At 36.9% G+C, this 27,254-nt stretch overlaps 2 protein-coding genes and 1 long non-coding RNA gene across 15 annotated transcripts; 2 read left to right on the forward strand and 1 right to left on the reverse strand.

The window, feature by feature from the left end:
* Positions 1–201: 201 nt before the first annotated feature.
* On the reverse strand, positions 202–5,242 carry LOC112184170 (DNA topoisomerase 3-beta). 13 transcript variants are annotated; one of them, XM_040513165.1, is made up of 8 exons: positions 4,930–5,242; positions 4,462–4,515; positions 3,775–3,910; positions 3,267–3,435; positions 2,646–2,682; positions 1,229–1,335; positions 811–897; positions 202–380 (listed from the first exon to the last, which is right to left on the reverse strand). In XM_040513165.1, exons 2-8 carry the CDS (start codon positions 4,490–4,492, stop codon positions 318–320), a joined length of 630 nt encoding a protein of 209 aa, XP_040369099.1. In that variant the 5' UTR covers positions 4,493–4,515; positions 4,930–5,242; the 3' UTR covers positions 202–317. The 13 variants fall into 13 exon arrangements, 10 of the variants coding, with proteins under 10 accessions (XP_040369099.1, XP_040369105.1, XP_040369098.1 ...); XM_040513171.1 differs by having other exon boundaries at positions 3,775–4,053; XM_040513164.1 differs by having other exon boundaries at positions 4,462–4,518.
* A 4,417-nt stretch (positions 5,243–9,659) lies between these two features.
* On the forward strand, positions 9,660–12,477 carry LOC112190526. The gene is made up of 4 exons (XR_005807004.1): positions 9,660–9,735; positions 10,370–10,585; positions 11,310–11,603; positions 12,308–12,477. It is a non-coding gene; the product is annotated as an uncharacterized LOC112190526 (long non-coding RNA).
* Positions 12,478–23,231: 10,754 nt separating this feature from the next.
* LOC112183874 lies at positions 23,232–24,302 on the forward strand. Its single transcript, XM_024322189.1, has one exon. It carries the CDS (start codon positions 23,232–23,234, stop codon positions 24,300–24,302), a length of 1,071 nt encoding a protein of 356 aa, XP_024177957.1.
* The last annotated feature ends 2,952 nt before the right edge of the window (positions 24,303–27,254 follow it).

Consider the following 27,254-nt stretch of genomic DNA (forward strand, 5'->3'; position numbering starts at 1 on the left):
GTCCATTGGGTTGTTTTACATCGTTTCTTACTTAATAAGTCGATGTTCATTGGGTTGTGTTACATCATTTCTTACTTAATATTTTGTTATCCACTGGCTAATGGGACATCAATTTTTTCTTTTAGAACTTATATGGCTTCATTTTTATAGTTATAAACTGATTTGTAACTATTGCTAGGAAATCTAATGAGAAACATATCGTAAGTAAATAAATTTTGATTAATATTGATGCTCAAAGTACATAACAACATCCCAAGTATTTCTATGCATAACATGTCGAAATAAAACAAAAATTTAAGTCAAAATGGTACATGATACTAGAAACATAAACGAAAGCAAGCCTCGCCATACTTATATCCCATTTGTTCTTTTGTTTTCACCTACAAATAAAATGAAATGAACAATTAGCTATAACAAGAAAAACAGAAGGAAAGAAAGGAAAGGAAAAGGGAAAGACAAAAAAAGACATTGAGCTTACAAGACATTCCTATCCTAGCATCCATAACTACTGCTGTACTCGTCATATTATAATGCAAACCAAGTTTCTCACTATGCCTGCTATCTGCTGTGGTAGTATGGTTACAAAATATAACCAAGGAGAAGCTAGAAAGATTGGCGAGTAGCTGACATATTAATTAGTTGGCTGTTTATAAAAGTACATAGCAGAAACTAATACCATTATGGTATAAACACAGTTTGTTTCGAGAGATGACTAATTAGGCATCATACCCACTTCTGATTGCTCCTAATTATTTGAAGTTTTGTACTAATTTAATCACACCGAAAGAAAGAAGATGAAATTATACTGACCACTATATCCATGAAAGCACCGACATTGTCCCAATTCACGATTACAAAAACCTCGACCACTGCAGTCATTTTTGCAGCCACTCCCACCTATTAACTGCCAACAAAACAATTAGTTAACACGAATACTCTTCCCATAAAAATTGATATTCACCTCACATATCTCCAAGGGCTTATAAAAATAGAAGAATAATAATAACATTTTTGTGTCATCTGGTTTCATAGATTAACTGAGTAAACACCCATTCACTCCCACTTCTCTTCCCACATCCTGATTCAAACTTGCAAGGTATTCATCTCTATGTTTCTAATTTTCTTTATTCCTTCTGTACATGAATTAACTCCATTATAAGAAATCTACTTCACTCATTCAGAAAAAAAAAAAATTATGTTACAACATGTAAAAGGTTGTTCTTATTACCTCCACAATGTTGACTTTATTAGAAATTGAGCCACAACCAGTAAGCCACCGGCCAATCTCTGCCTTCCATGGTGCTCCACGAAAAACAACTGCCTTGTGCAAGTCAGCTGGAAAATGATTTTCTAAGTCAATAGGAGGTTCTTAATTTCCCCTAAAATGATCCGTAATTGCTTCAGTGGAAGCATTGATTGGGACACAAGAGTTATGAGTTTGACTAAAGTACTCGAAAGAAGGAACTAATGGAAAGAAGAACAGATGAACTTTTGAAGCCAACATTAGTGAAACCAATCCCACAATAGAAGTAATCGCCGGTATCATAGAGTCATAGACCATGACCATTTCCATTTCAGAATAGAAAACATTATCTCAGAAGACTCTTCAGAGAGAAACCCACAACTATATCTCCATCTTCTTGACCCTGAGCCCCTCTATATGCACCTGAAAAATTAACACTTCAGTCTATGACAAAGCCCTATAACATGAGTCAAAGAGAACCTACGCAAATGAATCATATCAAGCACCATTCCTTTTACCTTCTCCTTTTCGATAATCATATCAACCACCATTCTTTAAAGGATAAGATAAATTATAATAAAAAAAACTTTCTTTAGAATTCTATCATCAAACTATTAAGATAATGTGTGCAGAAAATTAACATATGTAAATCAATTGGAGTAAACAATCTTTACAGGAAATACTACTAAGTCACTATAAGTCTAGTGGTTTTTCTCATCCATTATGTTTGATAAGGTCCCAAGTTCAAATCCCCACTTGCCCGCAACATCAAAAAAGAATGTATGCTACAAGAATTAGCAGGAAAACCTTACTAAACAAAGAGCAGCAAAGAAAGTAAATAGTAAACAAGTTTAAACTCCACACAGAACTAGAAAAAAAGTTTCACCTGGAAACCCACTGATTACACAAAATTAACAAAAACCACCACTAGTTTGTAATCAAAATAATTCAGAAAACACCTTCAAACTTCTGATGGGTTGCTGTGGTAAAGTTCAACAACAGTTCCTAGTATGTAAACACCAAAATTCTATCAGCTCTACACTGATCAAACATTTTCTGCTTCCCACAAAATGACAAACCTCAGTAAAATGAGTTCCAGCAATCAGAGAGCATTGGCGGTTTTGGATTTTGAATCAGAGACATTAGTTCTTGAACTAACTTGCTTTGTTCAATGAAACACAATGATATATATATATATATATATATATGGGTCCTGTTCTTTCCTATTGTTCTTGCTATTGGGGAGATTGAGTTCAAGGACATTGAAAACCAACTATTCATAAAAACATTCAGATCTGCTTGACCCTTAGCAACAAGAGTAATCTACTGCTCAATAAACTGCGGATATCTGGCAAACAGAGATCTGGATCAATACATTGATAGCCTCTTATTAGAGTAATACCTAAGGCAGTTGGAACCAACTTCCTGCCAGATTGTACCTGCCAGTTAAATGTAAAGCAAAACAAAAGTCTCGTAAAAACCAGTTTAAATGATATTAACAAATTTTCAGCAGAGAGAGGAAAGAGAATAGAAACTTGCACATAATTGCGCTCACATATGTTGTTAATATGAACAGATATTGATGCATCTGTGTCGATTCCATTCTTCTCCATAAGCAAAATTAGCTCACTCTCACTTAAATATTCTGGAGGTGAGGTCATACCTTGCAGAATTTAAAGATTCAAAATTGACAAAATACCAGCCCACCAGGATATTACAGTATGTTATTTCTGCCTTTTTTTCTTTTCTACCCACACTTATTTCACATGCATCAGCCAAGAGCATAACCCTTTCTTCTAAGCAGAGGGGTATTAAATTGAAATTTTATCCCCCTCCACAAAATCAGACTAAAAGAAAAACAAATGAATAAAATCCAACACAATGCAGATACCTCATGAAGACTCAATATAAGAATAAAATTTAAAATGAGAACATACTAACAAGTCTATAAGAATTCAGTTTTCCAAAAAAAAAAAAAATGAAGATAAAATATAAGTGAAAAATGAAGGCTCATCCCATTTACCTCATGAAGGTCCACTCTGGCAATTTCTATTTTCTCGCCTTCTGTAAATTGAGGAAGATTTTTCTCATTTACTGCTAACCATGGCATAATAGAAGTAAATCCCTTCACCAAAATATGTTGTCCTACATAATGGAAGAACTCTCCACCAATTGAAAATTCTGCCTTTGTTCTGGAATGGACATTGAGATGCAAATACACAGGGTCAACTTCAAGCAACTTTATAGAAATTGTCATAACCTTGCTGAAACTTGTAACACTTTATGTTAATTTCCTATCTCTAACAGGAATTTGAACAAACTGCAGTTATACACAATGGTGCAGCTTCTCAATAATTAAGAACCAGAAAATCTAATCAAAGAGAGTACGCTGTAAAATAGCTTAATTATTCCTGATGTTCAGCTAATAAGCCCAAGGGAAGAAGCACTCTGAATCCAAGTGTCAATTAAGACTGTATATGCAGTTCATCAAGTTGCTTAAAAAGAAACAATGAGCAACAATGAAGCTTTACCTTACATACTTGCAGTCAGGAGATACAGTCCCTATGAAGTGTTTACAGACATACTCGTATAATCTCCACGCATCATTTCCCAGCATATCCTCAGTGGCAGACCTCAATGGAGTAACAGGAGGATGATCACCTGCATCTGTCCCAGATCGTGGTTTTTGATAACCATCAGTGAGCAGCCTCTGTACATAACTACCCCATACGGGATTATTTACTTGTGCACCAAGCGTGCCTCTAAAGTCAAAAGAAGAAGGATAGGATGTGCTCTCGGTACACGGATAGCTATAGAACGAGCATAAACATGTATTGTCAGACAACTATCAGAACCCTTTAAACAAAAAGAAACTTAACACTATCTGGACAGAGCATTCCAACACAAAAACTTAAAGCAAAGTGGCCTCTACGTTTGCCAATTTACCAAAATGTAATTCAAGCAAAACATGGACCCAGAGCCACTGGCCACGCTAGCAGAAATCATTTTCATGACATACAGAAGACCACACTCACCAAGTGTGTTTAACTAGCCATGCATTAGTACTCTACCCAAACCAAGACCTGATGAATCTTTATTCTGGACTGGAGGCTACTTTTAGCACGTAGAAAAAATCTTTATACTGTCTGTATTTCAACCTACTTTGTGAATAAACAAAACGTAAATAATCAACTATTGTATGAAGAACATCAACAAACCTGATGAAGCCTTGAGTATACAAGCGTTCATGAATAATCTGCAACTTGTACAAGCTGCTGTCTTGGAACCAAACAAAGGAAAAGAAATTACAGAACTATAACTAGATATACAGAACACAAATGAAAGTATCTGATTCTTTTCTTTTTATTAAATTAAATTCTTTAGCATCCAAGATTTTCAAAAGATATATAAATGAACTTCACATTTCAGAACAACATACAGTGTTGAGTACAACTAAGTATCAATATGCAATTGACAACACAAAATCATTTACGCATAAACAATTTGAGATAACTGCTATTGACATGACTTATGCTTATTTATATGAATTAACCCACCTCCAATCCACCTAATAACCTCCATTTTAACCAGAGGGATATCAAACATTAACCCAAAGACATTGAAAACAATCGAATATCAATATCCAGTTACAGTACTCAAAATCGAATTAACCCAAACCAAAATACCTGAATCGAACCCGTCTTTAACGTTAGGGCTCGACGAGGGAACAAGGCGGAGCTCCGACTTTGGGTGGAGAATGGTCGGATTCGGTGAATTAGAGAAAAGAGAAGAGAGAAAAGGTACGTCGAAGTCAAACTGGATGAGAGAAGTGCTGCTCCGACATTGGGTGGAGAACGGTCGGAGCAGGAGAAGGAGGATGAGAGCCGTCGGGTGTTGGTCGGAGGAGGAGGATGAGGATGAGGAAGAGGAGGTCGGCTGTCGTGTGGTTAGGGTTGAGAAAGAAAATTGATTAAGTCATGCTAGTCAATATGAGTAGTGGGAAACTGACCAGTGTGTTGGAGGGAATTGGAATTTTAGTTCCCCTACATAAAATTTTGTCACTTAGTCATTTCCGCGTGTTTTTAAAATTTAGGAAACTAAAATATAGACATCAGTCAACAGTAAAAATCGATGTTTATCATATCAATAGAAATCGTATTTTTAAAAACTGATGTTAGAACATTTTATAACATCGCGTAAAATCCAAACTGATTTAAATGACGTGATGTCTATTAGCATTATTCTAGTAGTGGCAAGGTTTCTCACAACGCCCTAGAATCGACTACGAGGAGACATATTCTCCAATAATGGACGTTATAACGTTCCGTTACCTTGTCAGTTTGGTAGTTTCCGAAAAACTTGACATACAGCTTATGGATGTGGTTACAACATATCTCTACGGGGATCTAGATTCAGAGATATATATGAAGGTTCCAGATAAACTTCAATTACTCAAATTAAGTGGCTCTAAACCACGGAACGCGTTTTTAATAAGATTGAGATGCTCACTATATCGATTGAAACAATCCGGACGGATGTGGTATAACCGTCTAAGTGACTACTTGATTGGGAAGGGATATGTCAATAATGAAATATGCCCAAGCGTGTTTATAAAAAGGACAAGTTCCGGATTTGCAATTGTAGTAGTTTATGTCGATGACATGAACCTAATTGGAACTCTAGATGAGTTAAAGGAAACTGCTAAATACTTGAAATCTGAATTTGAGATGAAAGATCTTGGGAAAACACGATTTTGTCTCGGACTAGAACTCGAGCACCGTAGTGATAGGATTATGATCCCTCAGTCAGCATATACTCAAAAATTACTGAGGCGCTTCAATGAAGATAAAGCAAAGCTTGTGAGTGCTCCCATGATCGGCCATAGTCTTGAGCCCGGAAAAGATCCATTTCGTCCAAGGGATGAGGATGAAGACTTATTAGAGGTTGAAGTGTCATATCTAAGTGCAATAGGCGCATTATTGCACTTAGCTCACGGACATCTCGTTCGCAGTAAACTTGTTAGCTCGACATAGCTCTGCTCCAACACGCCGCCATTGGATTGGTATAAAGACAATCTTTCGATACTTAAGATGTACGATTGATATAGGCTTGTTTTATCCCTACAGGGAGAAAAGAAATAATGGAAGTGTGGGATCAAACCCCACAAGGAAAAATCTGTGATGTTGACACCGGTGACACCGTCCATGGTGGCCGACGTCCTCCTCCTTCCCTCCATCAAAATGACAACGATGTCTTGATGGATTTTGCAGATGCAGGGTATCTCTCTGACCCTCACAAAGGTCGCTCCCAAACGGATTATGTCTTTACCATGGAAGCACAGCGATATCTTGAAGGTCTACAAAACAGACCCTTGTTGATACTTCCTCAAATCTATTGCTCTACATGAAGCTGTGCGAGAATGCATATGGCTAAGGTCTGTAGTTAGACACATTCGAGGAACTTGTGGTTTGAAGTCTACCATAGATGAACCTAGCTACATGCATTTATGAAGATAATGTAGCTTGTATTTGAGCAAATGAAATTAGGTTTCATCAAGGGCGACAACACCAAGCATATATCACCTAAGTTCTTTTACAATCAGCAACAACAAGCACTTCTAAATATTGAAGTGAACCAAATCCAATCAGAGGATAATGCAGTGGACTTATTTACTAAGTCGTTACCAAAATCCACCTTCGAGAAACATGTGAAGAGCATCGGATTGAGAAATTTATCCGAACTCCCATGATTGTAGCAATCAGGGGGAGATATTGACATCAAGGGGAGGCATGATGTCTACATGTTCGATCTCGAAGAGTAAATGACGTGTTCTGCTCTTTTTGTCCTTCGACCAGGGTTATTTTTGTCTCACAGGGTTTTTGTTACCTGGCAAGGTTTTTAACGAGGCAACAATCAAAGCGTCATCACCAAATTTGAGTGGCACAAGGGAGAGGCATAATGTCTACATGTTCGATCTCGAAGAGCGAAGGACGTGTTGTGCCCTTTTTGTCCTTCGACTAGGGTTCTTTTTGTCCCACATGGTTTTTGTTACCTGGCAAGGTTTTTAACGAGGCAACAATCAAAGCGTCATCACCAAGTTTGAGCGGCACAAGGGGGAGTGTTGAAGGAAGTCGACATCATGTGTGCCTCTTCAAACTAGGGTTTTAGTCGTAGAGTTGTAATAGGAGAAGGTTCTAGATTCATAGTTATGATCGGATTCTATTACCTTTCATGTACTCTGTAACTCCCTATATAAATGGCTCCTATTATCAATTATACCACACAATTCTCTCTGCAATTCCAATTCTCTACAATAATTTTTTATTTTTTATTTGTGGATGCTCTGATAGTATCTAGAAAAGATACTTACACTGGTTCAACTAGCCATTCTGATCAACCTTCTGGTGCTATGTTGTTTTCCTTTTACGTCCCTGAATGCCTATGTCCTGTGTGCTTTTCCTAGGAAGATATACATGGAAATCTTTGAACACACACCCAGTGCAGTCCCTGCTAACGAATTCAACTGACATGTGTGTTCGATAATATGAGAAAAAGCAAGGAATATCACCTCATAAATTGACTGGCCATTGCCTTAAAGTGTATAGCACCTTGAAACATTGCAGTCGTAAAAACAGTGACCACCTTTGGCATCACTCAGTGTATTCTTCAAGCTAATGTAAGTACAGTGATAAAAACTTATTTCGTAAATTGCAGCAGGAGGTGCTCCAAGATCTGCTTCCCATTGGGATCCAATTTGATAAGGTGGTTCATATGAATTCTGTTGGAGCCCACAGTACAGATTCAATGAAAGACATACAAAAGAGGATGACTTAATCCATACTCAGTCTAAAATTTTGGCGATTGATTCATTTTTGACCAAATTAACCGTCCTCCCCATCTTTATTAATTAGCTTGGTTTGCTGAATAGTTCATGCTAAATTGACCTGTCCTCCATAATTTAACTAATAACAAAGGTAGCTCCACTGTAATAGTTCCAGACAGAATTCCTAGCTTTTGCAATTGCTCAATCTGTGTGAATCTCCATGGACGGATGTTGTTATTAATTTTTCAGCTCTGGGTTCTGACCATTAATGTAGTTGCAAAACCGGCCAATTTCATGAATAAAAAACTGCTTAATTTCGTAATTTGGATACCTATAATTGCATGAACACTACTAGAATAACTTAATCACACGACAGCCATCAGACGACACATGAGTTTTTGCTGTCGTCTGAGTTAGTCAGACCACAGATTTTTTAAACCTGTCGTCTCATCTCTACTCATCCAACACATGATCCTTTCGTAAATTTGAGAGATTTCAGACAACACTATCAAGGATATCTGTTGTCTGAATAATGAAAAAAAAAAATCATTAATTTATATTTATTTTCTTCCCCTCTCAAAACACCCAAAACCTTTCCGCCAAAAAAAAAAAAAAAAAACACCCAAAACCTAGTAGCAAACCCGAGTTCCCTCCCTTAGCTAAAAATTTGGGTCAAACTCTCCCTCCCAAATTGCTCTCGGCCTCCCTCCGACTCACCATCGCTCTCACCCTCAATCACCATCGCTCTCGGTCTCCCTCCAACTCACCATCGCTCTCACCCTCAATCACCGTCGCTCTCACCCTTAATCCCCCTCACCCTCTCAACCTCACCGACCCTAGCTCTCCACCTCCCTCTCACTCGATCTCAGCGGGTTTTTCTTACTTCAAGCTCTGATACAATAAGGCCCAGCATTAGACATCTAGATACTGGCCAACATAAACCCTAACTTTCTCTTCCGGTGGATTGAAGAAATGCTTCCCTTAGCTGGGTTTGAGTGTTCGCAGGCACGAGGTTTGTTTTTCACTTTTCTGATTTTTGTTTTGTGTTCATTTTTGATTTTGATATCATACTCAATAGCAAGTGTAGAGAATGATTTTAATTAGAAAAATTGATTATTTTTTTTTGTTGGGATTGATTGCTTTTGGTATGTGGATTGAGCTTAATAAAATTAATTTTTTTTTTGTTTGGTGAATTTTGGGGGTCGGATTGGTGTTTTATCTACATTTGCTTTGTTTTGGTAGTGCAAACAGTTTCTTGCTGGTCTACTTGAGCGCGGCAAACTTACACAGCAACAATTAATGGACAGAGCCAATCAGAAATCCAAATCAAATAGCAGTCAAGGTATTGCTTTAATGTTTGACCTATTTGATATCGGAAAATGATGAATTCAATAGTGTTCTTTTGTGGGAAGGAAAAGAGAATTTAATGGGATGTTGTGATTAAATGTACTTTTTTTTTGTGCTCTCCATGCCTATACATGCTATTTTCTATTGGGGATAGTAAGTACTGTTTCTGGGTTTTCTTTCTGCAGTTCAGAATGCTGCTCAAGATAACTTTGTTAGACTTGTGACTGCTCGTTTTGTTGAACATTTCCCGGCCCCTGAACCACTTCTTGAAGAAGCACTTGAACAAGAAGGTCCAAAGAAGCCATGCTCTAAATCTGCTAAGGTAATGCAACTAGATATTTTGTGTCAAATATAATATATTATGTTTCGGGTAGGCCTCTTTGATGTGGGGTGTTTGATCATTAAAACTTTTGTTACATCTGTTGACAGAGATTGAGTTGTATCGGTGTTTGAATAGTGTGATTTTAGGCTCCTCTCAATTATTAATTACATGATTACTTATGTAGTGACATCAATTAACTTAATGACAAGTTGGCTCATTTGTTAATGCTTTTGTGTTTGGCTCGATACATATACCCCTTATGTCTATATCAGATAACTCTAACAGACCCTTAATAATAAAAATACTCCAATCAAACAACAAATTGGGCAGAATCAAACAACAGACTTATCTAATAAAATTTCCTGTCAACTATGTTCCTGCACCAAAATCACTATGGCACACATTTTTTGTTGTTCAGTACTTGCCAGATCCCTTGTGGAGTGCAATGACAATTCTACTTGCTTTTCTCACAATGTCATTTTTGTTTCTGCAATAAAAGAAGTGCTACCTTGTTTATATGATATCAGGACCTGTCTAGAGTCTCTAGACAATGTTCTTTATATCTTCTTCATTATCCTTTGACCTAACAGAACCTTGATGATGCTCTCATGCTCTTCCATGACTTCTGATTTAGGAATTATGACCACAATATTATTGCCACTTCTTCATATAAACAGAGGGCATGCCAATATTATTACCAAAATGGCGGAGGTATTCGGCGGTGGCGGGGAGGCGTTGCGGTTGAGAATTGGAGCTGAGCGCGCCATTGTTTACATCGACAGAGCCTCTGTAGGGATTTGAAGGAGATAGGACTCGACCTTGGCTGCGATTTTTCATCTCCGCTGTGCAGGTAACTGTAATATCTTTATCGATTTGAAATCGATTTGTGTAGTTGTGCTATTGTGAAGTTTGTGTTTTTTTTTTCTTATATTTTTTTTACACAAGTTTGTATTTGTTTTATGCATAGACGATTTCCAATTAACATTCTCAACATTGGAAACCTCATGCAAGAACTTCTTTATGGTTGTTAACTATTGGAGCTTGAATGATAATAATCCTCGTTCTTCACTGTGCTTAATATGTTGTACACACTACAAAACTAAAATTTTATGTTCTATCTCTCTATTGACGTAGTTGTATGAGCTCTTGGGCTGTCTGGGTTATAACTCATTCCATTCAAGTGTTTGTCTTGTGTTTTCATGTTATGCAGAATATCTGTCTTGTACTAGTGCATTTGAAGAGAGACAAAGAGTTGGTTATTCAAATCACTAACAGTTTCAAATATAGACATGGTGTTTTGATTGAATTTTGATTGCATGCCAAAAGTATTATGTTGGCCACACCTAAGATTGAAGCTGAATAACGAATACTTTGACAGAAATGATTTGAAAATCATTTTTTCATTGATTCAGACTAGAACCAGATGATCACAGTTCACTAGCCATCACCACCTAAATTCAGTGCAACAAAGTCCAGTTTTATTATATATCTTATGCTCTAATAAGTTGAATTCTTGTTTTTTCTTTTTGAAAATTGAATTATTGATCTTGATACTTGTTGGTGCATAACAACAGGTCAGTCCAGACCTCTATGGTGACAGCAACACGATGTCAATATACTTGTCTGGAAGGTAAAATCATATTAGTTGCTACTTCCAGTTAGGTTTTTATTTGGACTGCAACTTGGTGAGGCACAAGAAGTTGTTATGGGTTATTTAGTACTATGGACTGAACCCTTGCTTTTAGGACAACTTGGTGAGGCACAAGGAAGTTATTATGGGTTTAGTTCAGTTCATAGGGCTGTGAGTCTTGTGAATTTCTGCAGTAATTACTTTCTGGAGCTCTCTCGCCTTCATCTTTTACAGTTAGGTGAGTCTTGATCACTCTAGTTTTGTCTAGTTATTAGTGGACTCCCCAAGTTATTTCCAAATAACACTATAAGCTTACTTGCATAACCGATATTTTTAAAGTAGTTTTACAATAAACTGAATTGCCTCTCTGTAGTTAGTTGATAGAAAGCCATATAAGGCTTCTTATATTGATTATGGTCTATAAGCTATCAGTACAGTTGTAGGCTTGCACATTAATATTATACTTATATACTGTGTACCCATGTAAGATGGTGTGCTGTTACAGAGAAATTTTAAGTAACCTTGCATTGCATTCTTAGCAATTTGTATGAAATTATGTGGCTCCCCTTGAAATGGTGATTGGGCCATTTTATACAGTAAACCAATAAAATGTACGGATGCTTAATTTTCTTTGGAAGTCCATACTTGTACCATTGGAAACATTTTTTTGCAATTTATTGGTACAGAGTTATGCCATCTTATGTTGCCATTAGCCATCGATTCTAGATTTCTAGAGTCCATAAGACCATAAGAATGCATTGATTGCACCAACGGCTTGGTGGCTTGACATGGACAGCAAATTTTCCGTGCCAGCACTTTCCACTGAACTGAGAGAGTGTGCAAATCCTTTCCACTGAACTCAGTTTACATTAGATGTTGCTCAAGTATCACTTAATTATTCTACAATATAGTTACTATTGAACAAGTGTTTTGTTTTTGCAGGAAGTCCTTTCTCTTTAACCCACACTGGGTGGTCAGAACTGAGTGGGAAAAGTTTGTGGTTAAAACATATATGTAAGATTTGTGTTGGTACTTCTTTGAGACCTATTTTGTTATTTCAGTTCAAAGTTTGTGGTTACGTTTTGGTTGGACATGAATAGCTAGTACTTTGAATTGATATATATGTAAGAAATACTTCATACAATTGGGTACCCTATTTGTAGTTTCGGTGTGTTTTGGCAATGTATGACAATGATGTGCTAGTAAATGACATTTGAACTAATTTGTATTTCATATTTGCCTATTTCCAGAAATCAGTTGTGCTTATTCAATTCAAAGAACATATATAAGGCTATTAACTGTGGTAGTGCAATATCATCAGACAACACATAAATTTACGAACACATAATATCTATTGTCTGAGGAACATTCAGACAACAGTTTTAATAAAGGAGACATTGTGTGCAATTCCTTGCAACGACATAACCAAACTATCACTGATGTATGAGTTTCATTCAAGACAACACATGCATCCAACACATTGTTATCTTAATGGAGTTTCAGACAACATTATCATCCAGCAACATGTTATCTTAAATGAACTTCAGACAACAGAAACAAAAATTATGTGTTGTTTGAGGTTCATTCAAGACAACAGATGCATCCAGCACATTGTTATCTTAAATGCTTTCAAACAACATTTACATCTAGCAACCTGTTATCTTAAATACATTTCAGACAACAGAACAAAAATATGTGTAGTCTGAGGTTCATTTCAGACAACAACATTCACATATTGTTGTTGTTGGAGATTCATCAGACACAACACAACATTCAGGAAATAGTTGTCCTAAAGTAATTTCACTCAACACCAAAATAACAAGCTGTTGTCTAAGTCAACACACATTAGATTTTGGATAAATTCAGACAACAAATATTTACTTATATGTGTTGTGTGACTGAGAAACAGACAACTGTTATCGACAGTTGTCTGAATGAAGTCAATCAGACATCAGGCTACTAGACAACAGCAGGTTTTTCATTCAGACAACAGTCGTTTGACAGTTGTCTGATTAACTTTGTGGTATAGTGGAATTTGATAGCAAGCATGCTGTAATTATCCCAAAGGACGGTTAAACAGATTCTTTATTATTCAAAGATTGATTATTGATATAAAGGGCCTTTACGTTTTAGTTTGTTCAAGGTTTATGAGATGGATTACATATATAAGGCTTAATGTGGTTGCTTTTCTAACCATCCATCTTGATTTATAAAAGAAGCTGTATTTGTTAACTGTTCGACTTCTTCATCCGATAACTTCTTCTCCCATGCAATCCGATGAGACATGTCCGCTCCAGGTCCACTGCATTTCGCCTCTGAGAATGTGATTGAATCCCTGTTCATTTGTGTCAATAATTAAAACAAAGAAGTGAAAAATTAACTAATGGTAGGAACTAGGAAGAGAGCGAGAGAGAGAGAGAGAGAGAGAGAGAGAGAGAGAGAGAGAGAGAGAACATTAGCTGCGGGTAAAACTGTATGTAAAAGTCACTAACCCCATCAAATTTATCATTATTCATCACTTAAGATCAGAAGTTTAATTAAATGTTAGATTATGGTCTCCCCCTAAAGAAGAGAGATAAACCCTAAATTCACACTATTTTAATTATAACCAAAAAGAATTAACCATATTATGGGTATGGATACGTCAAGCTATGCTATTTGCCATGCGTGTTAGTAAACAAGTCGATCATCGATTCCCAAAGCATCAATGTTTAGAAAAACTTACACTGGTTTGACTTGCCATTCTGACCAGCCCTGGGGTGTAACAATGTTTTCCATATATGTCCCAGAAAACAATACTCTTGCGTATGCTCTGTATGCTCTTCCTAGCATTATAGGGCCTGATCCACGTACATGGCAATCTTTGAATACAAACCCAGTAGTTTCCTCAGGTCTTTCGCGACCCTGTGCAGTGATATAACCACTATTCTGGCCTAGTTTGTGGACTAACGAAGTTATCTGACATTTCTGCATGGACGAATTTGATCAGGTGTAAATACATACATGCAGCTAAACGTGTTTGTTATATATGAGAAAACCGAAAGGAGTTTCACCTCGTAAATTGACTGGCCATTTCCCCAAATAAAGTCTATAGCACCTTGAATGTTGCAGTCATAGAAATAGTGTCGACCTTGGGCATCAGACAGTGTATCTTGCAAGCTAATGAAAGTGCAGTTATAGAAACTTGCTTTGTCTCCATCTATTGCAGTAGCAGGTGCCCAAGTAGTTTTCCTTCCATTCGGCTCCAATGTGATAAGATGGTCGTAAGTATTCTGTTAATAAGAACCAAAATTATATATTCAAGGATAGATATGAAAATGGCTCAACTCATATCTCTGATCTGTTTCAAGAAAAGAAAATAACCTAATATATATGCTTAACCTTGAATACTATATTTTTTGCCACAAAATTATCTGCATGTGCCTTGAATGTAGGACTGTCAACAACACTGCCAGCATCTCCAAATTCGATTGTTGTAAGATGATTAGGGTTCCCTTCAAGAATAATGTACGGTTTGTCTTGAGGGATTGTAACCTTTTCACTTGACATGAAAATAGCAGGTTCATTAGAGCTTGGAATTTATTGGATAGCTTGAGAATGAAAACTTTAGAGAAAAAATAGTTTACTTACTAGTAGACACCATGGTTAATAAGGATCCGGATCCACCATGCATTATTTGATGGTATGGAATCAATGGCTTGTTGTACAGTACTAAATTGCCCTCGACCATTCTTACTGACAGTCATTGTTCTCGACACATCACCTTGTAGATCATATCTAATTGCATCAAATTTAGCAAAGAAAAAGAAGAGAACCAATATTACGAGAAACTTCATATTGCAGAACAGATTCAAAATAAGCTTCGTAGATTTTGCAACACAGTTTTCTTTCCATCAAGGAGAGCAGTGGCGGACCTATTAATAGGCCCAAAGGGGTCCGGACCCCTCCCCAGATTTTTTGGTATACTTCGATTTTAGTTACTTACTTACCTTATTAATATTAAAAATAGGCTTAATTTAAGTATTAGATCCCCCAAAACTTCTATAACCAATCAATTTGAATAATAAATTAATCATATTAAGAAACATAATTATTAAATTGATTGGTCGTAATGTCTGAATAAGTAAAGTAATTGATTTGTTTTATTTGAAAAATAGTAAGTAATTAATCTACCAAGAAAAGTAAAGTAATTGATGAATAATCTATTACTTTCTTCACATGAACATTTGTAATCTTTATATGAGTTTAGGAGATGTATAAAATAGAATCTTGCTTGATTTGAAGATGAACATTTTCTATAAGGGAAATATACAAAACATTAATTTTTTGCGAAATCTTAATATCCCATATTCCCATATACATTAAGTTGAAATCTTACAAAACAGATGCTTTACTATTATTGTTTGATAAGGAAGCACCAAAAGGTTATTTCATTCATGCTGCTAGCATCTGCTTACTTGGATTGTATAGAAAGGAGCCAACTTAACTAATTGGCTCTAGATACCTCTAACCCCAGCTAATGTGTGTCTGTTTACATTTTTCTATTTTGGTTAGAGAACGTGATGCAAATTGGACAAGCCTTTGAACTGCCTCATTATAATTGCTAAAGCAAACTGGACAAGCTAGCCTACGAACTGCCTCATTGATTATAATTACTTGCAGTGTCAAGAAACATAATCCAGGGAGAAAAGCTAAAGCAACCCCTGGGAGATTTGGCTCTAACAAAATCTCATATATGTAATCAAAGTTGTTTCCCTAACAAAATCCCATATTTAGCTAGGTTGTTGCCCTTCGCTTGCTTTTGTAATTTTCATCAACATACGTACTTCTGATTCAATATTTTGTTAGTGATGCAAGATGAAAGTTGTAGCACGTAGGGTTTGGATGAGACCAAATGAAAGTAAGGAAAGAAAGTAAGGTTTAATGAAAAGGGAAAACGTACATTTTTGGATCATAATTCATATATATTTTTGTGCCCTAAAACATGGAAATTACTTGTTCTAAGAGTCCAATCTAGTATTGACTAATCTAATTTCATGTTTTGTAGAAAATCTTGACAAGAGGAGAAAAAGTGAAATTCTGGCAAATTTTCCATGCACCACCACTTATGGTGGCATAAGTACTTCGTGAAGCAATTCCAGAACAATAGAAGTTTAAATGGAGCAATGAAGGCATGGACCATATAGTACTGATGCAAATGACTAAGTTTGATCACTCCTTTGGCCAGAAATTACAAGGGAATAGTTCACGGAAATCGTAATACAAAATAGTTGCTGCACTGCAGTTTCAAAATAAGCTTTTTGGGAACAGTATTGGAGAGTGGTTCTTACATTCTTTCAATTGCATCTTTACAAAAAGGGCCACCATTCTTTAAAGATATAATGTTTTACTTCAACATGAGCTAAATAACTTGTCAAAATCATCAATGAGGCAGCAGGAAATCATGTGCAAAATAGGATTCCCAATAAAGCAGAAACTGTCAGCTATTCACTAAACTTTTTTGGAGACCTTTTCCGACAACTTACTTGGAGTTTTTCTAGAAGGTTATTGATCATTCTTCAACATATGATGTTATAGATCATGGATATCAAGAACCATCCAGAGTCACAGCAATATCAAGTCAATCCTTGTCTTAGAAGGAAGCTTCAGAGAAAGAAAATGAATCCTAGTCAAAACAGGCAGTTTGGCCAAAACTCTTCTTTGGGCGGATTTCTTGTGCATTTTTGGAAGGTCTATGATGCTGAAATTATCAAGGAGAGTCCTAGAATAATCCTGCAAGATTATGGCAAGATTAATCCATCATATTATTATTTGGATAATAGACACCTCTATGTACTTTCTCTCCCATGCTTGTCACATTGACTTTGGTGACCCAAAACTACCCCAACACTCTTCATTTTCATGCTTCCCAAGCACAATAAAGAGAGCTAGCTGCTCCTCCTTCTCCTAAGTTATCTTTTTTTTACTCTACACTCTCATAGCTCATCGTTATGTCATTCTTTCTCTTCCCCAACGCTTCACCTCCTTTTGTTGATTTTTTCTCACTCTTTCTCCCTTGTTTTCTTACTAACGAAGAGAAGGCTAGTTGCTTCTCTTCCTCTTCTCCCTCTCTTTAAGGCTCTCTCTTCCCTTTTTATCATCATCTCATCTTCCTACAAGTTTCCTAACACTCAATGACCCATTACACTCCTTTCTATCTCTGTCTCCCCAACAAAACCTCCATCTCCACCTCCCAAAATTCAAACCCATAATATCCATACTCCTCAACCTCCATCACCAGCACCACTACTCTATCACCATCACCACTACTACATCACTACCACTCAAAGTTAGCCAAAAGAGCATCATATCTTCATCACCATTCAATTTACTATCAACAAGAAGTTCATCAACCATCTATATATTCCACCATCAAGGAGGATTCAAGAAGCATTGAAGGAGGAAAACAAAGGAGAAGCTACTCATTGATTTGTCAAGCTTCAACTAGTTCATTCTTTACTTAACTCTTTAATTTACTTTGATGTACTTTATAGATTTGATGCTAATTTATATAATTATGAGTGAGTAGTTACTTTGTTGGGGCTAGGGTTGGAAGCCCTAGCCAAACTTTTATGAATTGATATTTTAATTTGCATTTTATGCTATTTGTGATTTTCATCTTCATATGCTAATTCAAGAAGTGAATGCATTCATTCAAATTAACTTAACTATTTTGAATGTGTTGTATTTGTCATCTTACAAAAAAATGTTTAGGGCGTAGTTAACTTTGAACATTGATAGCATGATAGCATCCTCTATGTGTATGTGAAGGTTGTGAGTTAAAATCAACCAGATCTAGGATTGGTTTGCTTGCATGATTATCTAAACTCAAAGCTTTATGCATCTAGGAACAATGAATTGAGACTTAACCAGTAATAGGATTTGTTCCTAGGTAGTTAACTCTAGACTTATCCGGTTGGAATTGATAACATTAAAGGAGTTTAAGCCTTTGTACGTAGTCTTATCCGGATGCAAAGAGGGTAATTGAGAAATTAGAATAGCATCACTTGTATTTAAACTTCAATACTTGCAAGGGAGGTTAGTGGTAGACAATCCAACCCCTAACTTCATCCATTATATTACTAGTTTAGTTTAGAGTAGTTTAGTTAACATTTGAACATTTATTTTAATTTGGTTCACCACTCTATCCAACACACAATTTCACTACCACCACAATACACATACTCACCATGAGCGTAGATTTCCTTGTGAATTTAGGTTTGTGATTGTACATTTGCATATTCTAGCTCTCCTTAGGTTAACACCCTAGCTAGTGAAAGAAATCCAATCCTCGTAGGTTTGACAACCTTTCTTAAATTCCTATATTATTACTTGTACCCCTTATACTTGATGGGTAGCTATTTGGCTAACATACATGCATGCATATAAGATGCATTCAATTATCACTTTTATAACTCAATTACTCAAACAAGAATCAATTTTACTTTATGAAAATTTTATAATGCATACCCGTATGTTATAGACACATTTATAAATGTGACAACAAATTTTTGTCAAAGTGATAATGTTGAGTCCTATTTTGTGTAATCTTAGTTTTATTAATGGTAATTTCACCACCAACAATCTTGTTACAAATTTTTGAACAAATTCGTTGTCAATATTGTAATTTTTGTTTAATTATATGTAAATAGTGTAAATGAATATTTTAACTTTGTTCTCAATTTTGATTTATATAAATTGTAATTTTTGTTCAAATAGATGTAAAATGAGTATACGATAAATATCACAGTACCATAACTTGTTTCTTTATTAATGGAAGAAATCATAAAAAAAAATGTTACATGAAAACCAACTTCTCTATGCATATACCACAACCGTATACTTTTTTTTTTTTTTTTTGACTTTGTCAAGGGGAACCCAAATGCTTCCTAGGCCCAAGATAAAACCCCTTCAGCGCATGTGAAATGCTCCAACTGTGCATTGCAGCACAGTGCCTGGCCACTTTGACAGCTTCGAGATTCAAATCTAGGTTATGGAGCATACCCAACTAGACAAGAACCACTAGGCCACTTGTAGTAGTTACCACAACCGTATACTTGGTTATGTTTAATCTGTAAATTTATTTGAATTAACATATTTGTTTAAGGTTGGACACATTGGAACAGTTTCTTTATTATGTTTTTTTGTCTACAATTCTTTATTATGGTTTAGTTAGCTATACTACGATATCTTTTCTTTACATCTAGTATATATAAAACTAGTAAATTTACTGACCAAGGGATTTTAAAGATCAACTTAATGCGCGCGGTTGCTTTCCCAACCAGCCATCTTGGTCTATGAAAGAAGCTGTATTTGTTAAATTAATCACTTCCTCATCTGATAGCTTCTTCTCCCACCAAATACGACGGGACGTATCTGCTCCAGGTCCTCTGCAATTCGCCTCTGAGAATGTGATCACATCCCTAATCGGAGAAACAATGAATCAATAATGCATGAGTACTTTCCCTTTGTTAATTTTCAACAAGATTCACGCAAAAAAAAAAAAAAAAAAAAAAGAAGAAGAAGAAGAAGAGAAAAACTTTACGCATGTTGAATTTGTGGCGGTGTCCAAAGGGACCAACCCTCCGGGGTAATAACATTTTCCATATACGTCCCTGAAAACAAGACTCTTGAGTAGTCTCTGTATGCTCTCCCAAGAAATGCAGTGCCCGATCCACATACATAACAATCTTTGAATACAAAACCAGTAGTTTCGTCTGGACCTTCACGACCTTGTGCTGTAATATAGCCAGTAGTGCCAATTAATTTGCTCAAAGACATTATCTGACATTTCTGCAAACAATTTGATCGAGCATAAATACATGATGAACGTAGCTATATGCTCTCTAGAGTGTCTAGTTAACTTAGCAGCCAAGTTTGAAATAAATATTGCACTCATACCCGCCTATAGAATTCAATAATCGGAAACTCGTCATCTTTTAGATCGTTCACCTTTGAAGGAGACCTAGAAGATAGACGGTTCAAGCTATTGGACATATGCGTGTTTTCATTTATCTCATTATCATTTGTGGAGGACGTTGGAGAAAGCCTCATAGGTAAAAATTCAACTAGGGTTTATTGATGGAATATGGCAACAAAACTTAACCTCATAAATTGACTGGCCATTGCCCCAAATAAAATCTATAGCACCACGAACATCGCAATCATAGAAATAGTGACGACCTTTGGCATCCCACAGTGTATCTTGCAAGCTAATGAAACCACAATGATAAAAACTTGCTTTGTCTCCAACAATTTTAGCCGCAACTGCCCAAGTAGTTCTCCGGTTATTAGGATCCACTTTGATAAGATGGTCATATGAATTCTGTTACAACCAAATTTCCAAAATTATGAATATGAGGCTAAAGAATAAGTAAAAGTGTTTTAGAATTATACGTATAACAACAATTGCAAGTTCTATCCTTTAACCTTGAATAGAATATTCCGAGCTACGAAATTATCTGCAAGTAACGTAAATGTAGGACTCTTTGAAACACTGCCAAAGTCTCCAAATTCTATTGCAGTGAGATATTTAGGGTGACCTTCAAGAATAATGTATGGTTTGTCTTCAGGAATCAGCACTTTTTCACTAGATAAAAAAGAAAAAGTACATGAATGAGCTTGCAATTTACCACATAGCTTGGATTAAGGGCTAGTTTGGGATTGCTACGACTTTTAAAAAAAATCGAGGCTGCTGTGTTGTGAGAATAATCAGCTGTGAATTAAAACAGTTTTGTATTTGGTAAATAATATTTTTAAAAGTATTGTCAGTACATCAAACAACTGCAGAGCGTGTTTTGATCCACAGCAGCTTCTAAAAGCAACCTTTGGGCTGCTTCTAAAACCTGCTGTCAGTACCTATAACTTTCAATTAAAGCTGTTTTTTATTTATTTACCAAACACGATAAAATCCAAAATTTTGAATAAAAGCTGATTTTTTTAAAAGCGAAGCAATCCCAAACGGGGCCTAATTAATTACATTAAACTTCAGACAAATAGAGATGTGTTACTTACAAGTAGAGACCATTGTTAAGTTGGATTCGAATCCACCAAGCGTTATTTGAGGGTATGGAATCAATGGCTTCTTGAACTGTTCTAAAATCTCCTCGACCCTTCATATCCACTGTAATGGTATGTGATACCTCATCATTTAGATCAAATTTCATTGCATTAGAACATGTACCCAATTTAGAGAAGAAATAGAAGAGAGCCAATAATGGTATTATTGATATGAGAGACTCCATATTATTATTTAGTAGTTGCAATGGACTTTTGACACAAGGAGATGGTGAATATATGAGGAATTTAAAAGTTCCATGTACAACTTTTAGGATTCAGCTGATCTATCAGAATCTAACAATATTAGTCTGATGTTTGTTGAAAAGTTATTTTCATTGAAGTGAAAAGTAGGAACCATTCATCCACAAAATCTTCAATTATTACGAGGTGATTTAGAGGAGACATTAAATAAGCTGTTTAGTCTATACACAATCTGGATTTTTTTACTTTTATGATTAAGGTAGGGTATTTCTATTGGGATCTCTAAATCTGCTCACTTGACTTTAAATAAGTTCTATCCTTTAACCTTGAACAGTATATTCCGAGCTACGAAATTATCTGCAAGTAACGTAAATGTAGCACTCTTTGAAACACTGACAAAGTCTCCAAATTCTATTGCAGTGAGATTACGGTGACCTTCAAGAATAATGTATGGTTTGTCTTCAAGAATGAAAACCTTGCCGAGTAAAGCATTTATATCACCTATTTTTGCAGATGATAGTTTTCTCTTTGGTGCAGCCACCTTGAATGAATCTCTAAATAATGTATGGTTTGTCTTCAAGAATTATCACCTATTTTTGCAGATGATAGTTTTCTCTTTGGTGCAGCCACCTTGAATGAATGTCTTACAATTAAAGAAATTATGAATACCTATGCAAGTGCTTATGGCCAAAAAATTAATTTTCAGAAAAGCAGTGTGGTTTTTAGCAGAAACGTGCCAAATAGCCTCCAAGCAGAATTAGCTTTGATTTTAGAAGTGAAGTGTGTAGATGAGCATGACCGTTATTTAGGCCTCCCTCTGAGAATTGGAAAATCTAAAACTCAGATTTTTCAATACATCAAAGAAAAATTAGACAAGAAGTTGGTGAATTGGAAGGCCAAGATTCTCAGTTGTGCAGGTAAAGAGATTTTGATTAAAGCAGTAGCTCAAACCATGCCTTTGTATGCTATGAACTACTATCTTTTGCCTAAAGGTTTATGTGATGACATACATCAGCTTTGTGCGTCTTTCTTTTGGGGAGCCACTGATGAGAAAAAAAGAATCCATTGGAGGAGTTGGGAAAAACTTTGTCTTACTAAGTAGGAAGGTGGAATGGGGTTTTAGAACATCTACGCTTATAACTTGGCTATGTTAGCAAAACAGGAATGGAGGCTTGTTACCAATCCTCACTCCCTCATTGCTAGGTTGTACAAAGCTAGATACTTCCCACATGATTCCTTTTGTGAAGCAGAGTTAGGGGATGCACCGTCATTTTCATGGAGAACTATCCTTGGAGGCAGGCCGGTTTTGAAAGCAGGTATTAGATGGAGAATTAGGGATGGTTCTGAGGTACATATATGGAATGATAATTGGGTGCCAAACTGTCCACAATACATGATTCAGAGGCCTGAAAATACAACTCTAGATAGGGTTGCAGACCTAATAAATTCTTATGATCGTTTCTGGAATTATGGGGCAGTGTATACCTATTTTCATCCTCAAGTTGCTGCACAAATTCTAAAGATCCCTCTTAGCAGACGTGCGATGCAAGATAAATTTTTGTAGAGCATGGAGAAGAGGGGTTTCTTTACTGTTAAAAGTGCTTATTGGGTGGCTAGGGAGCAAGTACTTGGTAATGTCTTAACTACAACTTCGAATGGTGATCCATTTAGAGAATTATGGAGGAGACTGTGGAAAGCAAATGTCCCTGGCAAAGTTCACATCTGTGTTTGGCGTGCCTGTAGCAATCTGTTGCCCACAAGAGACCGCCTGCTTACTAAAGGATACATGGGAGAAGTCAACTGCATGCTATGCACTCATAGACTTGAAGACACAGCCCACATTTTTTGTAAGTGTCCAATAGCTCTTGAATTATTATTTGGTGCTTCCTTTAATATTCAGAGCTCTCTTCTTCCTAATCTTAACTTCAAAGAATGGACGTTGGAGCAAGCTTTGAGTCTTAAGGCTGAGACCTTCGAGAAACTCATGATGATCATATGGGCGCTGTGGAAGAATAGAAATCTAAAATTATGGGAAAATAGGTCACAAACTGCAACTGATATGCTCTTTAGTTGTGTAACCTGGCTTGAAGAGTTTCAAAAGACCAGAAAGCCTGCTGTCTTGCCGGTTAAACAGATACGACAGAAGTGGAAGCCTGCTGCTGCCAATAGAGTAAAAATCAATGTTGACGGTGCTTTTTTAGAGCAGATACCACATGGAGAAATTGGGGGAATCATGCGGGACTCAAGCAGCCAGTTCATTGCTGCTTTTACTCAATCGGTGCAGCATGTTACTTCTGTAAAGCATGTGGAACTGTTAGCCATTAGAGCTGGTATTGACCTCACCAAACAGCTGCAACTACACCAAGCAACCATTGAATCTGATTGCCTGCAAGCAGTTCAAGAGATTGCATATGCAGATTATCAGTCTTTGGACTTTGGAAGTGTCATTGACGACATTCGAGTTGGGATGATGGACATTCAGGGGGTACAAATCTGTTTTGCGCCTAGAACGAGCAACAAAGTTGCTCACAAACTAGCCAATATGGCTTTTGATTCAGGTCAACATGAAACTTGGTTTGGTTCTGTTCCAAATTGTATTCTGGACATTGTACAACAAGAGACTCATCCTCCTATTTGATCTTTGAATAAAATCTCATTTTCCTAAAAAAAAAAAGGATAAAAATGATATTACTGTTTAAGGAAAACTGAAATTTGGAGAGAATTGAGTCGTGCTTTCATTGATAATAGGGGTCTCTTTATAATTTATATAGAGGATTACAAGACATAGAATTAGAGTTGTACAAGGAAAGATAATCGTACAATTAATCGGATATGTATGAATATCTCCAAGAATATCTCTAACTCATAACTCTCTTACAACTAGGTCAAGTAACCTAGAGTTTGGCCCAGACACATATTCTGGATTTACTTGAACACTCCCCCTTGTGTGGCCCAAACGTGGTGCTCCACTCGTTGCCTCATTAAAAACCTTGCCAAGTAACAAAAACCCCATAGGACAAAAATAACATCGGTCGAAGGGGAAAAAGAGCACAACACACCCTTCACGTTTCGAGACCATACATGTAGACATACAGAGAGATACCCAATATCAGCAAAACCTTCCAAAACACATGTCATTCTGGGATGGGGATAGAGGACGCAGGCCAGTGTTGGTGGCGTTTCTAGTGTGAGATGGGTCTGAATCCATCATCTCTCTATAGGGATAAAACATGCCCATATCAATCGTACATCTCTAGTATCAAAAGATATCTTTTACACTAATCTAATGGCGTCGCGTTGGAGTAGAATTATACCTTAGCTAACAAGTTCACTACAAATAAGATGTCCAGTCTTGTGCATTGAGCTAAGTACAATAATGCGCCTATTGTACTCAAGTTAAGCACTCCTGCCTCTAGCACATCTTCGTCATCATCCTTTGGACGAAGAGGATCCTTTTCAGGATCAAGACTACGAACGATCATGGGGCTGCTTGAAGGCTTGACCTTGTCAAAATGCCTAAGCATCTATCAACATGGTGCTCAAGTTCCAAACCGAGGCATAATCATGTTCTACTAAAATCCTTCATCTCAAACTTGGATTTCAAGTATTCAGCAGTTTCCCTTAACTCTTTAAGGGCTTCCAATGAAGATCATGTCCAACATGAACTGTGATAGAATCTGAAACTTGTTATGGAAATGCGCAGGCATATCCCTTCTCAATCAAGTAGTCACTTTAGTGAGCGTTTTAACCTTATTGTAAACGCACTCCGTGGTCTAGAGCGACTTGACTTGGGCAAATGAAGTTCACCATGAATCTTCATGTATATTCCATATCTAGATCCCCATAGAGATACGTAGTGACCACATTTGTAAGCTACATGTTCAGTTTTTCAGAAACTACCAAACTGACAGGGTAGTGGAGTGCAATGACATCCATTACGAGAGAATATGTCTCATCGTAGTCGATTCCAGGGCATTTTGTGAGAAGCCATGCTCCATAAGGCAAGATTGTCATCTCTTTTTCTTATCACGCTTTCTAACGAAGACCCATTAGTCCATAGGTTTTATGTTAGGAGGTGTTGGCATCACTGGCTCGAAAACTTTCCTCTTGGTTAGAGAATTCATCTTGACCTAGATCGCATCTTTCCATTTAGGCCAAATCTCTCTACATTGGCATTTATTTATCAACGGAGCATGGTTCGATATCATCGGACTCAAAAAACTCATGCGCAACGAAATGAGCAACTACATCATCAATTATGATGGAGTTTCTATCCCACTTCTCATGTACACTAGTGTAAGTTTCATAGAGCTCTATATTCTCAGGAATAGGTTCTGACGTTGAGGCATCCCCCAACGATGACCATAATCTGGAAGATACTCATGAGACGAATTTTGAGTGTTGATGATCAAAGGATTAAAATGTACCAAAGTATCCTTTAAACCCACGGGCCTCCCACGCATCGGTCATGGCCTATAACGCCAGAGTGCCACTTTCTTTGGCGTTGGCGCCATGCCTACCTCCCTGTAGGGTGGCGCTACGTCTTCTCGTAGGGACGTTCTTCCTTGCAGGCATGTTTGCAGCATATTTGTGTGATCTCGTCATTTTAACGGGGATCGATATGAGACATAGTGGGGACATGTCATGACAATTCATGTTGTTCCTGCTGAACATCCGTGTTCTTATCTCCCCTTAACGACTGGAAGACTATTTTATCAAAGTGAAAACCAACAAATCTAGCAGTAATGAGATCGCCTTGCAAGAGCATTAAGTAGCTGACAATTGTTGCAGCCTCAAATCCAACGTAGTTGCCCATTCGTCTGTAAGGACCTGTCATAGTGAGTTATAGCGGCGCAATTGCCACATACATGGCTCACTCAGATGTGCGTAAGTACGATACTTGTACCCAGTCACTAGCTGTAACGCAGAGGTAGATTGAGTGGCGATGGGTCGTAGACGAATTAGCGTAGCTGCATGCGATCTTGCATCTCCCGAAGAAGATATAAGGAGATTAATGCGTATTACCAATGTCTGGACTACCATCGTATTCATTTCCGTGATACCAATTGGGTGTGTTCATGGGAATATGATGTCCAACATTAGTCCCAATGCAATAACCATCGAAAGTCTTCGATGTGAACTCTCCAGCATAGTCAAATCCAATTAACTGAATAGGATGATTCAGGGGGTGAGCCCGTTGTCATATGATATGTGCTAGGAGTGTAGCATAAGCAGCATTTACAAGGGGACAATGACATAACATGTGACCATCATGTTTGTGTGTCAACCAACATCATGAAATATTTAAATGTCTGCAAGTTGGTTGAATCAGTCCATAGAATCCCCATGGGTTCTATGTAAGAACAAAATGACTATTTTCATATCATTTGCATAAGAAGGTCTCAGTCCTAATTTCCTTAAGGAACGGGCTTTGTAAAACAAGTGAGAGGCTATAGAAGCAACTAATGAGGATTTTGATTGGGCTTGAGCGTCTGAAACGTTATTTGAAGTAAAGTTGGTGGTTGCAACATCACCTGGGGCGTCACCACCATGATGTACGCTATCCATGGAGTCATGGATAAGGACTATG

This window comes from Rosa chinensis, chromosome 2, assembly GCF_002994745.2.
Source record: "Rosa chinensis cultivar Old Blush chromosome 2, RchiOBHm-V2, whole genome shotgun sequence".
Lineage (NCBI taxonomy): Eukaryota > Viridiplantae > Streptophyta > Magnoliopsida > Rosales > Rosaceae > Rosa > Rosa chinensis.